This window comes from Ctenopharyngodon idella, chromosome 20 (assembly GCF_019924925.1).
Source record: "Ctenopharyngodon idella isolate HZGC_01 chromosome 20, HZGC01, whole genome shotgun sequence".
Taxonomy (NCBI): domain Eukaryota; kingdom Metazoa; phylum Chordata; class Actinopteri; order Cypriniformes; family Xenocyprididae; genus Ctenopharyngodon; species Ctenopharyngodon idella.
Window position 1 is genome coordinate 3429185 of NC_067239.1, and position 16179 is coordinate 3445363.

General features: G+C 38.3%; 2 protein-coding genes across 8 annotated transcripts in view; one reads left to right on the plus strand and one right to left on the minus strand.

Annotated features, from left to right (window-relative positions):
- trappc8 (trafficking protein particle complex subunit 8) overlaps positions 1 to 10112 on the minus strand; it is a 67695-nt gene extending 57583 nt beyond the window's left edge. For 4 of the 6 annotated variants that reach the window (XM_051874795.1, XM_051874793.1, XM_051874792.1 and 1 more), the window contains exons 1-2: positions 9803 to 10111; positions 3676 to 3870 (exon numbers count right to left, since the gene is read on the minus strand). In XM_051874795.1, the coding sequence (XP_051730755.1) occupies positions 3676 to 3870; positions 9803 to 9959 (352 nt within the window). In that variant the 5' untranslated portion in view covers positions 9960 to 10111. Of the gene's footprint in view, positions 1 to 2011; positions 2030 to 3675; positions 3871 to 9802 lie in introns of those variants that run through there. The other 2 variants (XM_051874791.1, XM_051874794.1) reach the window with 2 other exon arrangements.
- Positions 10113 to 10947: 835 nt separating this feature from the next.
- LOC127502177 (uncharacterized) lies at positions 10948 to 15713 on the plus strand. 2 transcript variants are annotated; one of them, XM_051874820.1, is made up of 8 exons: positions 10948 to 11115; positions 11628 to 11721; positions 11801 to 11892; positions 11973 to 12326; positions 12405 to 12455; positions 14574 to 14682; positions 14891 to 14998; positions 15089 to 15713. In XM_051874820.1, exons 1-8 carry the CDS (start codon positions 11027 to 11029, stop codon positions 15155 to 15157), a joined length of 966 nt encoding a protein of 321 aa, XP_051730780.1. In that variant the 5' UTR covers positions 10948 to 11026; the 3' UTR covers positions 15158 to 15713. The 2 variants fall into 2 exon arrangements, with proteins under 2 accessions (XP_051730780.1, XP_051730781.1); XM_051874821.1 differs by lacking the exon at positions 11628 to 11721 and having other exon boundaries at positions 11015 to 11115.
- Positions 15714 to 16179: the final 466 nt, after the last annotated feature.

A 16179-nucleotide genomic window follows, 5' to 3' on the forward strand; every position in this document is an offset into this window, starting at 1 on the left:
ACTGCTCCGTGATGTGCCACCCATTACGTAATCATGTTGGAAAGGTCACGTGTGACGTAGGCGGAAGTGCCGCGGTAGGGCGGAAAACTCAATCTCATTTTCTCCTCCAACTTCAAAATTGTCCGACATCGTTGTTTTACCTTATTTTTGTAAAGGTCGTTTACACTTGATCGGTACTTCCACCTACGTCACACGTGATCTTTCCAATGTGATTACTTAATGCGTGGCGCATCGCAGAGCAGTGCAAGACGAGCATTTGTGGTTAAAAAGTATATAATTTTTTTTTTTTTTTTTAAATGACCAATGGTTTCTCTAGATAAGACCCTTATTCCTCGTCTGGGATCATGTAGAACTCTTTGAAGCTGTACTGAAACTGCAGTTTGGAACTTCAACCCATTGAACCCAAGTGAAGTCCACTAGAAAAATCCTGGAATGTTTTCCTCAAAAATCTTATTTTCTTTTCAACTGAAGAAAGAAAGATATAAACATCGTGGATGACATGGGGGTAAGTAAATTATCAGGAAATTTTATTTCTGAAGTGAACTGATCCTTTAAATTGAAGTACTAAAATTACTAAAACTGCATTAAAAAAAAATCAAGTTAGAAATAACAAAAACAACATAAGCATATATTAAAAAAAAAAAAAATACTAAAACTAAATTTTTAAATTAAAAATATAAAAACAAAAGCTAATTCAAAATATGAATAAATATTACAAAAGTATATAGAGAATACAAAAATAACACTGATGCAATAGAGCCAGGAATATGTATTAAGTACGCAGTCACTTTTGATTTCATGTTGACTTTAGAGCATAGTTTTATGGGACCTTACTTTCACAGCCAAACCAACCAGCTGTGAAATTCACAAATGCAAGTACACTAACACTGTGTATTTCATCTAGACTCTGGCCACGTACACACTGTAAAGTTTCAGGAGTGACAACCGGGAGTAAGTCCTCTAAATTATTGTTCCGTGTGTGTGTGTACAGAACATGACTCTCTCCCAAAACTGCAATGATTGACACAGTAGTAACCATAGCAACGGTCTGGCATCTCGCATGTTTGGTATCCGCTATTCTGACCAAAGAAATATTACAGCGATGAAAGAATTATGTTCAGCAAGATTAACTAAAGCACAGTCAACAAAGGCATCATGTTTTTCTTATGCTTGTAAAGGCTGCTTCACAGAGAGCGCTCTTGCAGTGTTGCCATATCCACTTATTATAAGCGTTTTTAGGCTTGGCTCATAAAGCGACTGAGCTTACAGAGTTATTAAAGTGCAATATTTTGGTCTTATTTTCAGCATGAAGCATTTGGATTTATTTCAGTTTATTGTGGGCTTGTTCACTGTTTTTCTAGCAAGATCTGGCAACCCGAATGAGTCAAGGCTTGTACCGCTTTCCCTGTGATTTCTTGCTCAGCACATAAAGAAGAGAGAAACACACCTGATGCACGTTAAAATACGTCATTAATTTTCATCAGTTCGGTTCCGTACACGCTGCAGAGAATTTCTGTAAACGCAGTTGTCACTACCTGTATTTTACGGGAGTTAATTTGGTTGTAGAATGCGGTTGTCATTCCTGTAAATTACTGAACTGTGTGTACAGGACAGGATTAAGCACTAAAAGTGAATTGACAACCGAATTTAGTTGCAGTCAGTGTGTATACGTGGCCTCTGTTGTCATAATCAGGTGCTGTTCAGTACACAGCCAGTGTGCGTTCATCTACATTCATTCAGTTAAAAGGAGAATGCGGCTGGTGTAGTTTGGTGTGTTAGTGTCAGGGCAGGGGTTTGTCGGGGCTTTAGGCCCACCCGAGTGATTGGTGTAGCAGAGGGTCTACGTGGGGGACAGGATCTACTGGCAGCCTATGATTTGAGAGGGAACCATACACATCACAATCGTTCAAAGGGTTAACAGCACAGCATAGCATAGCACAGCACACGTGTGTGTGAGACCTGGCATACACACACTGGAGGAAAGCGTGTGTATGAGGGTCAGAGCTCTTACCAAGAATTCATCCATGAGAAGTGTTGGGGGGAGGGGGGGTGTTGAGAAACGAAAAACAAGATCAGAAACGATAAATCATAACTGTGTAATACAAACCAAACCCTTTAATTTCATGGAGAATTACAACATCTGATTCTCACTCTTTTCCTCAAGGGCTCTGCTGCCCTCATCAGGTGCTGATATGAGAGGCTACTATGAAACCAGCCTCATTTACAAAAAAAAAAAAAAAAAAAAAATGTTGATATTATGAGACTGCTCATAATATACATATTCCTTTCCTCAAATGTTTACATACCGCCTGCAGATTTTTTTATTTATTTTTTTTAATTTAGAGAAATCTTTTTATGTGTAACACGCTTTGAAAATGTATAAATGTCTGTAAAAACAATAAACCAGTATACATATTCAAAATGTGTTAGTTACACTGGGGAGGAAAACATGCTGAATAGACAGATAAAATAGTATAGTATTTATTTATTTTTAAAGCCGTTTCAATGCAGTGTTCATGACTATTTAAATAGTATCAAATTTGTATGAATACTATAAAATCAAAATTCATCACATTTTTGAAAGGTCTACCATTACTTTGGAAATTATCATGACGACCATTAATTTTGGTACATTAACATTATTTTGAAAAGTGTATATGAAGCAAAGAACAAAATCACTTAATTTTACCTCAGACCTAGCATGCATTCTTTTTCTCTGTTTTCTCTGTCATTAAAGGGTTAGTTCACCCAAAAATGAAAATGATCCCATGATTTACTCACCCTCAAGCCATCCTATGCGCATATGACTATCTTCTTTCAGACGAACACATTTTGAGTTATATTAAAAAATATCCTGGCTCTTTCAAGCTTTATAATGGAAGCAAATGGTTACGTTTTTTTAAGCCCAAAAAAGTGCATCCATCATAAAAGTAATCCATACGGCTCCAGGGGGTTAATAAAGGCCTTCTGAAGTGAAGCGATGGGTTTTTGTAAGAAAAATATCCATATTTATAACTTTATAGACTATAATCACTAGCTTCCGTCTGAAAGAAGAAAGTCATATACACCTAGGATGGCTTGAGGGTGAGTAAATCATGGGATAATTGTCATTTTTGGGTGAACTAACCCTTTAAGTGTGCTATTTTAAATGGATCACTGAAAAGAGACAGTTTTTTGACTAACTTCCGAGAGTTTCTTAGACTAGTTGGTTACAAAATTTCAGTTTAAACATTATGGAAATTAGTTGTGGTGCACATCCCTAGTATCCATAAAGAATGTGTATATTGTGATACATATTGTTATCAACCAAAACAAAGCATGTGATAAAAATGCTTGCTTATACTACCCAGATTCATTGTTGGCTACTGAATAATGCAACTGATAGCCACATATTTCATAATATGTATATTTATAATGTATATATAATACATTATATATACACACGATACATGTATATATAAAATATCTATAAAGGAGATTCTGCAAGGGCTATGTAAACTTATGAGCAGAACTGTAAATATGTTGCAATAGGAAACAATCTGCCAGTTCCTGTTTCTGTTCACTTTAGGCCATTACACTTTCCTCCTTTAAAAACGTGGCAGTAACATTATCACATCCTCTACAGACTTCCCCAGCATGATGCTGCGAGCAGAAAAACTCTTCACAAGCACCTACCGCTTATGTTGAGGTCGTAGTCTCCAGCCGTGATGACGTTGCCAGGCGACCCTTCAGGAGGCTGGCAGACAGAAACCGCCTGGCTGAGGAGCCTTTGCAGCTCTGGGGTCTGTGGAGGCCGCGTATTGATCCCGGTCACGCTGATCCGAAGACCCTTTACCACAACCACCTGGTTGTTGGGATCACGCAGATGACCTACAGTTCAGTAACGGGGGCAAAAAAGAAGAAGGGAGTGGAGGAGAAGTTTGTCAGTTGAACTAGCGAATGCCAAATTCATAGTGGTACTACTAGTTTTTTATTATTTTCAGTGGACAAACTTTGGAGAGAAAATATATAGTTTATTATTTCTTTATTTTAGTGCATTATGGCTGCCAACTTAAAAATGTATCAAGGTATAGGAATGTCACAACACAGCTGGGTTTCCACTAAGCTTATGACGTCTGACCAGACCTCACCATATCACTCTTTATACACCCTTCCCTGTTCAAGTATGTTGCCACCCATTGATGTTCACACCCTCTTCTAAACACTTTCCCATAATGCGCCCTTGTTTTCTCACTCCACACTTCACGTGATAAGCAAAACATGAAGAATAAAGATGAGACTTTGCTCCTCTGCTGCTAAGGCATTCCTGAATAAATCCAATCACATCACCGAGGGACAAACACACACACACACACACACAGAGAGCCCTGTGTTCATTTGGGTCAACCCAGCTGTGTTAATATAATTTCTATGAATCCATAGCACACTGCAACAAATGAATGTGGGAATTTGACAAGTCAATCAGAGCAGTGACGACTGACTGTGGCCCTGTTTCCACCTGGTATTAAGATGTGTTTTGGTCGATCGGATCACAAGTGGATAGCGCTAAATACAGGTGTAAAACGTTTTGAGCTCATCCACTTTCGTCCACTTCCAGAGGTAGTAGAAAACACATTTGACCAGATTGTTTTCGTAGTGTAAATGCTCATGTGGTCGAATGTGTTAGAACAGCCACTAAAGACCACCTACTGACCTAACACGTAAATATTATGGGAAGCGCGCTAGCCAGACAGGATTTAAACTTTGTCAGCTGAAGACCCAAGTTTGGACTGAAGATAAAAAAACCATATCAAGCACAATGTTCTCTCACCATTCCTGATTTCTAACACACACTCAACTGCGTTCGGCTTGTCTTGCAGCTGTCAGAGCAGAAATGAAAGCTGCCGCTCTCTGTGTCTTTGCGTCGTCTCTGGTTGCATTCATGTGTAATTTGTGCAAACTTATTTTGTCCATTAGATCAAAAGATCTGAAGCCCATACATTTACTCATGCATAGTCTATCCCCTCGAAGAAATCAGGACAGAAGTGGTCGAAAGTGTGTAAACACCAGGTGTAAATGAGTATGTGTCTCCCTCGTCTACTTGTGATCCGATCGACCAAAACGCATCTTAATACCAGCTGGAAACAGGGCCTATAAGCAACAAAATATGTGCCATATTTTTCCACAATATCATGTATCCTGAATGGCCAATATTCTCTGAATGCAATGTGATAGGGATTTAAAAGCTGTTCAAAGAACAGAAACTGAAAACGAACAAAATAAGAAACAGTGCACAAAATCCCTTTCAATTGTTCCAGAGTAAAACATTATTTTTAAAAGCTGGTAACCAGCTAATAATGTTATTTTATTCCAGTAATTTCTCATGAAATCAAAGAATTTGTTGCAGTAAATTTTCAGAATTGCACCCCTTCCGGTCTGTGAATCCTTTCATAGCCCATCATGTGTTCAGTGCCAACTGAGGCGACTGGACAGATTCTGTAGCAAGAGGGTGATTCAGTTTATTCTGTCCTAATCAGGATAACATTCGGAAAGGAGGCCAAAGAACACAAAAATATCTTTTCTGCACATTTTGTTTCTAATCCCTGGGCTAATAGGAATAGTTCTTGTGGTAAGAGCGACTGACATTTTTTAATGAACCGTTTAAAATGACATCTGTTATCAAACGTACACTACCTTTCAATTTTTTTTTTTTCAAGAAAGAAATAAACTAATACTTTTATTCAGCAAGGATGTATTAGCTTCATGAAGCTTCGGAGCGTAATGAATCAGCGTATCGAATCATGATTCGGATCGCGTGTCAACTGCTGAAATCACGTGACGTTGGCGCTCTGAACTGCGGATTCGACACGCTGATTTATTATGCTCCGAAGCTTCCTGAAGCAGTGTTTTGAAATCGGTCATCATAACTATATAAGTCGTTATTTTGTTTTTTTTTGGCACACCAAAAATATTCTCGTCGCTTTATAATATTAATATTGAACCACTGTACTCACATGAACTGATTTAAATATGTTTTTAGTACATTAATGGATCTTGAGAGAGGAAATGTCATTTCTCCCTATGTAGGCCTTACAGAGCCATCGGATTTCAACAAAAATATCTCAATTTGTGTTCTGAAGATTAACAAAGGTCTTGCGGGTGTGGAACGACATGAGGGTGAGTAATAAATGACAGAATTTTCATTTTTGGGTGAACTAACCCTTTAAGCAGCACAGCTGTTTTCGACATTGATAATAAAAAGAAATGTTTCTTGCGCAGCAAATCAACATATTAGAATGATTTCTGAAAGATCATGTGACACTCAAGACCGGTGTAATGATGCCGAAAATTCAACTGACGCCACAGGAATAAAATATGTTTTAAAATATATTCAAATAGAAAACAATTATTTTAAATTAAAATAATATTTCACAATATTACCATTTCCTGTATTTTGATCAAATAAATGCAGCCTTTGTCAGCATAAAAAACTCTTGCCTTAAAACTCATTAAAAAATTTTATTGATCCCAAGCTCTTAAACAATATTGCATTGTGATTTAATGGCAACATTACTATCAAAGGCTAGTACGCCACTGTAAACACCTGCAGTCTTCATAAATTGAGCCAGCTGACCTGACTGCCTGCCTCTTTAGGATTATCTCATATACTTTACTAGATTTAGGCAGGTGATTAACAGCACAGGCCCAACACAGACCTCTGCAGCCAGTCCAGTGGTAATCTTACCCTCACCAACAGAGGAATCTGATCTGTGCTGTGTCTGTCTGAGGCTCTGGTCACTAAACAGTCAGGTGAGCGGAAATCAGATCAGATTTCACGAACAGAGAGATCAAATTCAGATGAATCCGGGTTGCAACCCTTCCTGTCATTTGACTGAGGCTCAGGGCTGGATTATGGTCCGAGCCTCATGCTATCAAGGGCCTCCTTACAACGGAAACACTAAGGACCCCTAGCGCAGGGGATGCCAAACTTTTTTGTCAGCTGATGTAAAATATTTAGTACCCCCTGAAATTTTGGGAAATATTTCAAGAATTTAACAACACATTTGTATGTTAATGGTTAACTGATGCTGGTTACTAGGACTGTCCCCGATTTCTCTAGTCGACTATTAGTCATTCATTTAAGCCATTAGTCGACTAATCGCACACTTATATTAAATTTCATTATTTAAATATATACTGAGGAGAATACTAAAATGAGCGTTTAATATATATAGGCGTAATATAGCCTATTCCGTGTTCAAGCGCACACATAAAGCTTCCCGCAAAGCACCGGCAAAAGTAATAATTACGAATGTAGCGGGGGGAAAAAAAAGCAAGGAGACATTTTAATTATTTATTAATAAACTAGTGTTTTCTGAGTCAGTGTCGGCTGCAAAGATGAAGCTGACGATGTTGACTCGCCATCTCAGTATAGTGAATGCACTATAGAGAGAAAAGAACTTTTCATACGGATTACATAAGTGCATTTCTTTTCGATTTGAATTGGTTAATTTAAAAGTAGACATTTCAAGCTTTCTATAGATATATTTCTCATGCCTGTGAGTAGAGTATACTCTGAGTTTTGTTTCATTTTTGTGACAAGCTCCAGTTCAGGGAGACCGAGACGGCAGAAAGCGCATCCTGTTTGTTTTCTATATTTTACAAAGGCGCAGTGTTTTCTTGTTATTGTGAGTTTACACAAATAAAAATAGACTGTTTCGAATGATGTATTATTCTTCTCTGTATGACCAAAAATGGCAAAGTATTTTAAGTTGTTTCTGCTGTATGTTCCCGCTGTTATCAGGAAAAAAATATATTATTTCTGTGACTAACCGACTAATAACATACATTTTTGGTCGACTAAAGCCCTGGGTTTTTACACGTTAGCACAGTCGAATGCACAGCCTTGCAAAGTATACTTCATTTCGTACTTCGTACGTGTACACAGGCGTTTGAGGCATGTGCAGTTTTGAGCAATCTCTCGCCACGAGTTACAACCCATGTAAACATCTTTGTGTTCTTTCATGCTAGAGTTGTACAAATGAGGGTAATTTCTAACCTCTTCGCACAATCTCTCATCTATGTAGGCCTCCATTGTCGCTGTAGCTTGAATGCGTTCTGGTCTGTTCTGTTTATGCAGGTTTTTGACTACCTTGTGAATCGACGCCCCAAGGGCACAGTTGCCACCTTGTGGATAAACAAATTACTGCAAAAAAATAAATAAATGCGCATGTGCGACCGGCGGTGCGCGTACAGTACGCGCATACTATTCTGATGACAAAATTCACGTCATACACACTGTACACTGACCCTCGCGTTTGCATAAAAAGTGAAGAATGATTTGGGCTTAAAGGCGCAGTGTGTAATTTTTAGCGGCATCTAGTGGTGAGGTTGCGAATTGCAACCAACGGCTCACCTCAAAGATGTCGTCATCTGAGACAGCAGAGAGTAGCCTGTCAAGCAATGAGGTTTCTTACACGCTCTATAGAGCAGTTTGTCCATTTAGAGCTACTGTAGAAACATGGCAGCGCAAAATGGCGACTTTCATGTAAGGAGACCCTTATGTAGATAGAAATGGCTCATTCTAAGGTAATAAAAACATAAAGGTTCAGTATGTAAGGTGTTTATGCACCACTGAAAACATAGTTATGTATATTATATTGCATTTCTGACAATAGATCCTCCTAAATATTACACACTGGACCTTTAAGCCTCTTCTAGTCAACTGTTATGGAGTAGCCCTACTAGTTAATGGTTAAATGACATGCAAATAAACAGATGATTAATTTAATCTTCTCTTAGTAGCCTAAGTGTTTCGATTGTTTTTATTTTACTTTATTTATTTTGCTGAAATACTAGTAAAATGCTGTAAAAACCTATCCACATAAATGTAGGAAATTAAAGTGATCTTAGCGCACATTGCATTCCTAAAATGCACTGCACATACAGAGATGGTGAGATTGGTGAGAAGCAGCTGCTCTGATGCTGAAAACACTGTAAGATAAAATAAAAATATAGTGCTGAGCTTTACTCTAATACATGCAGCACAACAGACTATATACATATTTAATTAAATTCCCACCTTTGATTTGATAAACACACTAAACCATATCATTTCAGCCATATCATGACAAGTGGAGTCCCAGGGCCTCAAGCTGGTGCAGAAGCTCCAATACACACAGCATTTTTACCAAAAGGGCCCCAGGCCCCTCAGCATACAGTGTAAGATGGGGCCCAGAAAACTATATTTAAACTAATATTATCCACCAAAACATGACCTTTTCACATAAAGAAAGAGGTCTGCCACTATAATCAGCAGTAGCTGGGGAACTTCAAAGAAGTCTGCCCAGGGGCCTCACTGGACAAAAATCAGGCCCTAAAAATCTAGTGAGCTGCCAACCTAGACAGCATTTCTGGGATGTCTCTCAAAACCTAGTGACCCACCTATTTAGACAGCATTTTGGGGCGTGTGGCTAAAAATCCACTGAGCTGTACACCTAAACAGCATTTTTGGGCGTGTGTCTCAAAACCTACTGAGCTGCCTGCCTTGACATCATTTTCGGTGTGTCTCAAATCCTAGTAAGCTGCCTTCCTATAGAGCATTTTAGGCATGGCTCTCAAACCCTACTGAGCTGCCTACCAAGGCATAATTTGTCGCGTTTGAATGTTTTAATAGCACCTAGTCAGTTTTAGGCAGTGTATAGGCAGACAGCTCACTAGGTTTTGTGACACAGCCTGTGTGTGTGTGTATAACAACCGTCTTCTCGAATGATAATCAGTTGTGATGTGTGTCCCGCGGTTGTCTGATCAGCTGGGTTCTTACCCTCGGACGTCAGGCGGCAGAAAGGCCGCAGCAGCTCGGGGAAAGTCAGGTTGTTTTTGCGGGTCACTCTCTCCGCATCCTCGCTGCACAGGACGGCCACCATCGGCACGAACGAGTCCTGGATGAACTCCTGCACTGACTGCACGCACTGAGCCATGAGCGCGCGCCTCGTCTGTTCTTCACCGAGCTCACGGATCTGTTGTTGAGTTGAAAACAAATACCTCCTTTACTGACAGCCAACGGCAGACATGTTGAAATCTACTGCTGCCTGCTGATCGATTTTGCCCAAGAAGCTTAGCGGCGGTCAGGTGACTTTACTTCCGCAATGACATAAAAGCTCCACGTCTTCCATAATAAAAGTCCTGTTGTCTGTAAACAACTTTTTACTTTCGGTATTTATGATGGACAAAGATAAACTGACATATATAAATGATACAGGGTGTTGAATCAACACAAAATTGGTGTCAAAAGTGAAACATTACACTGCGTAGTGTAATAATAAAAAAATAATAAATGTAACTGCGACTTTTTACCTCACAATTCTGACTTTTTCTTGCAATTGCGAGTTTATAGCTCACAATTCAGACTTCCCCCCCCCGCAAGTTTGCAAGTTATGAACTCGGAACAGAGATAAATAAAGTCAGAATTGCGATATATAAATTGCGATATGTAAACTTCTGTGGCGGAAACTAACTTTAGTAGTTGACACATAAACGAACCTGAACACATTTTATATAATGGTTGTTAATTTGACACAGTTTTAGACAGGTAGGTAGGTAGATAGACACTACACACATATAGACATAACGAAAAGTTACAATGGCCCGGGGCATTGTGAAGGTGTGTCAGCAACAAAGGTTCCCATGTCAGCTTTGTCACTATGAAACGTGGCAGAGGAATTAAGTCATATTGGAAAAAAGTGCCTGTTAAATGGCATAATTAAAATAGCATGTCCAGTATTAATGAACCAACAAAACCCACTTCTCCTATATAATCAGTTTAAAGGAGGTTATATATATATATATATATATATATATATATATATATATACAATCAAGGTAAAGGAAGTTCCATATTTATCATAAAGAAAAGAAAGTAAACTGAAGAGAAAACACTCCTTCTTTATGACCACAAGGAAGTTGACTGTACTTAAGCTTTGCAATCTGAAAGTGAAGGTTTCAACAGAGACTTGATTGCCAGAAGCCGAGTTAGACAGCTGACGATATGGACATGTCTGCTTCAGACGAAGAGTGTCCTGTGTGCAAAGGGATAATAACTAATCCTTCTCAACCGTCTCCATGCTGTGGAAAAGTGTAAGTGTGATTTATATTTTAAATATATACTGATTTTGGTGCCTTCGTGTGGATACTTCACAAACAGACAAACTTGTAGATCGATATTGCAAGTTTTAACATATATGCTGATATATACGCCTATTTTGTAATTTTATTCAGAAATGTCTTGTATAAAAAATGTATATTTGTGAAACTGATAAGTGATTGCGGGAGCCTCATGCTCCTTGTGACTTTTCTCCTTGAGCCTCATGCTCCTTGTGACTTTTCTCCAAAATGTGCCTTTGTATTTAGAAACAGAGTAAATTTCCGTTAATTACTTTTTTTCATGTACTATACATTTATATTTTGTCCTCCTCCACATATAAATATCATTTCTCATAAACAACCTGAGTAGTCAAAAGCGAAAGTATTTCTAAAGGGAAATTCCATCACATGATAAGTCAATTGAGGTTAGCCACTGTAATCTTCTTCTTCTGATAGTTGATTATTTTACTCTCTCACACACTATTTGTCTCACTCTGTACTTCTAGATTTTGCCAGAGATGCCTCAATCAATCTTTTCGATTCAGGACTCATTGTCCACACTGCAGAAGCAGCGCTTATGCAAATAATCCATTTGTGGTAGTAAGTAAACGCCCTGCTAAAGTCTTTCTGTAAGCGGAGTTCATTAAAGACTAAATGCTTATGTATATTTTAATTGCAGCCTTCAAATAGAAGGAGACATCTGCGCCCAATCCTGCCAGGAAATTTTGATACATTTAATTCAAGAAGACCTGTTGGCTCAAGCATACGGAAGTAAGTCTCAGCCAAATGTCAACATTTAGTGCCTTTTCTATCAAACTCGAAAGAATTTAACACTACTTTTAAATTAACAGTATCATCAGCCAACTTCAAGATTCACAGGCACAACAGACAGGCACTGCCGCTCAAGTCAATCTGCCCAATCAGGCTGCCCCGGCACCTGCCCCACAAAACCAAGCCCCTCCCCTTTTCATGTCCTCTGCACAGCCCGTTCCAATGCCACGGATTCGAGTTCAGCCTGCAAATTTAATGACTGCCATGCAACCTGCAAACTTAAATGCTGCTCCGGCTGGTCCTATCCAAGTCGCCCAGACACCTCCCCCAGCTCTACTGCAGCCATACTCCACCCCACTGCTGCCAAACCCCGCCCCATCGCTGCTAAACCCCGCCCCGCCCCAGGAAGATTTGCAGGCTGTGCTTGATGAGTGGTAAGTCCCATCAAGAGGATAATAATTTGACTGACATACACTATGGTTTTGATAACTCATATTTTGTTTAATTCACAGGCCATGGCAAACAGAGATCACTGTAATGGAGATGAATCCGCAACCTCAGAGGTGAGGACATCTGTTTATCCACTTCTGCTCACAAACACACTGCACTGCCAAAAACATGTGGAAAACCCCTTCCAACGAATACCTTTGGCTATTCCTGTAATTCAACAAATCCTAATCCTACAGCATACAATGACATTCTAGAGCAGGGGTTTTCTTTTAGATGCCACCGCCCCCCAAATATTATATCATCCTCATCAGTGTTGGGGGTAACGCATTACAAGTAACTTGAGTTACGTAATCAGATTACTTTTTCAAGTAACTAGTAAAATAACACATTACTTTTTCAATTTACAACAAAATATCTAAGTTACTTTTTCACTTTTATTGACTGACAGCTCTCCTGTCCCCATGTTGAGAAAATAAAGTGCAGAGGTGTTGTGTGCGCTGTGTGAACATGATGGTTATTGTAGTTCTAGACTAAATGTGAACATTCATTTACTCATCTCACTTGCCCAAAAACATTCAGTATTCCTCAAAATGAATAAAAACAGTGAAATGCAATCTCAGAATTTTACGCAAACCTGTAATAATTAGATATATTAAATTACACAAATATACTTTATGTATTTAATCTCACTTTATTAACCAATGTCTTTGCTGCTGACCTTCAATGATCCAATTCAACCATACAAATAAGCAAAAATTACTCTATATTAGATTTAGAATTAAGATTGTTGAACTTCCTTCTCTTGTATCCTATTCTTCTTTAATCCAGAATGGCAGCACAGCTAAAAGGTTTGTTTGAGCTGCGCCCTCTAATGTACAGATGTAAATATGCATTTCCTTCAGCCAGAGGATTATTTATTTCTCTTTTGGTGTAAAAGGGCCTTAATGAAAATAATGTCATTTATTACTCACCCTCATGTCGTTCCACACCCGTAAGACCTTCGTTCATCTTCGGAACGCAAATTAAGATATTTTTGTTGAAATCCGATGGCTCAGTGAGGCCTCCATAGCCAGCAATGACATTTCCTCTCTCAAGATCCATTAATGTACTAAAAACATATTTAAATCAGTTCATACAGTGGTTCAATATTAATATTATAAAGCGACGAGAATATTTTTGGTGCGCCAAAAAAAAACAACATAACGACTTATATAGTGATGGCCGACTTCAAAACACTGCTTCATGAAGCTTCGGAGCGTTATGAATCTTTTGTGTTGAATCAGCGGTTCGGAGCGCCAAAGTCACATGATTTCAGCAGTTTGGCGGTTTGACACGCGATCCGAATCATGATTCGACACAAAAGATTCATAACGCTCCGAAGCTTAATGAAGCAGTGTTTTGAAATCGGCCATCATCACTATATAAGTCGTTATTTTGTTTTTTTGGCGCACCAAAAATATTCTTGTCGCTTTATAATATTAATATTGAACCACTGTACTCACATGAACTGATTTAAATATGTTTTTAGTACATTAATGGATCTTGAGAGAGGAAATGTCATTGCTGGCTATGGAGGCCTCACTGAGCCATCGGATTTCAACAAAAATATCTTACTTTGTGTTCCGAAGATGAACGAAGGTCTTACGGGTGTGGAACAACACGAGGGTGAGTAATAAATGACATTATTTTCATTTTTCAACTAACCCTTTAACTTTTGACAAAAATAGGACTTTTTTTGTTATTAAAAAACAAACAAGCAAGCCTACAATTAGTTACTTTTTTAGGGAGTAACGCAATATTCTAATAAGCCAGCTTTATATCAGTTATATATTTTCATGTACAAAGATCCAGTTTATATTGTAAATAGTAAATGTGAAAGTGAAAAGTGAAAGTGACATGTGAAGGCCAAGTAAGGTAAACCATACTCAGAATTTGTCCTCTGCATTTAACCCATCCAAGTTTGTGCACAGTGCACACACATTAGGAGTAGTGAGTAGAGAACACACACAACACACACTGAGGTGCCTTGCTCAAGGGCACCTCAGTCATTTCCTGCCGGTATTGAGAATCAAACCCACACCCTTCAGGTTCTCAGTCTGACTCTCTAACCATTAGCCACAACTTTTAACATTCTAACAAAAAATGGAACCTTTATTTTTTGCAGCCTTGATACATTATCCTAAAAAATAGTCTTTTACTTGTAGTTATTTTACTGATTTTTTTGTTTCCAGTTTAACTGTGAGGACATTTGCGTGCCCATACTGCCAGGATGATGGACTGGATGAACTTGATCTACGCGATCACTGCAATAACCATCATGCCAATGACTTCAGACGTGTGGTCAGTGATTCTAATATCCAATGTGTTGAATTAAACTTGCAGCACATTCATTTAACATATTAACGAGTTCCTTTCAGTTATATTTATCTCTGCATTTTAATTTGAGAAAGTATTTTACCATTCCAAAACTACACACTTCAGTTTTAAATGACTCAGCAGTGCTGACTGCTACACACTCATGATTTCTGTGTCCTCTGGCGCCCTCTAGGTGTGTCCAGTGTGTGTGGCGGCACCCCACGGTGATCCGCAGTACTACAGCCGCGACTTCATTGGCCACCTCAACCTGCGCCACTGCTACTACATGGACGATATAACTGTAAGTCATAAACACGTACACAAATCAAAGAAATATATATTCACACACTGTCAATGTTTAACTGTAATCCTTTATTTCTCTGATCCGCAGAACCTGCACCAATCTGATGAGATGAACCTCCAGTGTGCAATTCTAGCATCATATAGGCAAAACATTTAAAGCTCATTTTCAGAAATATGACAACACAGTTCTCAGGGGTTTTTTTTTCTGAACAGCATCTAAAAAAAAGCTTGAAAACAACAGATGGACACACCAGTTAAAGATAAGGTATATTGAAGATATGATATTGAACAATTTTACCAATATGAAGTAAAACATTTTAACATTTTTTGATTGATACATTTTGATTGAACTGCTATTAAAGGAACAGAAAATTGTTGATTATCTGATTTAAGCGGTGTTGTATTTTCATATGACACCATTTCATCATATAAATTGAAGTTGTACTCTTTTCACATTTTCATTCTCTCTGATACATCTTGATCATGCCTGTAACGAGTTATCTGCTGAAAACATTTTGCACAATTTCGCTGCTCTTGCACTTTCTTTTTAAGATATAAGATGGCTATCTTATACATTTTATGTGGGATTTAGGATGTATTATACCTGTGGAATAACGTCTGAATGAATTATTTGAATGACTTTTTGAATGACATCCCAATGTGAAAAAAATGTATAGCTAATTTGTGTAATAAAAGTTTCTACTGAAACAACATTCTACTGTGAAAAGGATCTCTTTTTCATCACAGACTTAATGTCCCCCTGTAGTCATTCATTTTATCCCTTAAAACTCATCTTTGATTACCAAAATGACATATTTAAACATTTTTCCTGTGATTTTTTTTTCTTCTTGCCTTAAAGACCCCCTGTGGTGAAAATCAAGTTTTTAATGTTGTTTATATGTCTATGTAGTGTTTTTAATATGCTTTAAGACAAACCATGTGCAAATTCATAAGACAGCACCATTACTGAGTATTTTATGTTTGAAACTGCAGTAAACCAAAGACAGTCTAAAACCCGCGGTTTGAAATCGGTGGTGTTTGTGACGTCACAGACTACCTTGTAACCAATCACAACAACGTGCCGGCAGGCTTTAGCATATCATTAACTATGACTGCTCTGAAGCAGGAAAGTCTCGAGAGAAGCCAGGTTATCCCGGTATATTTTCTGTTTATATGACA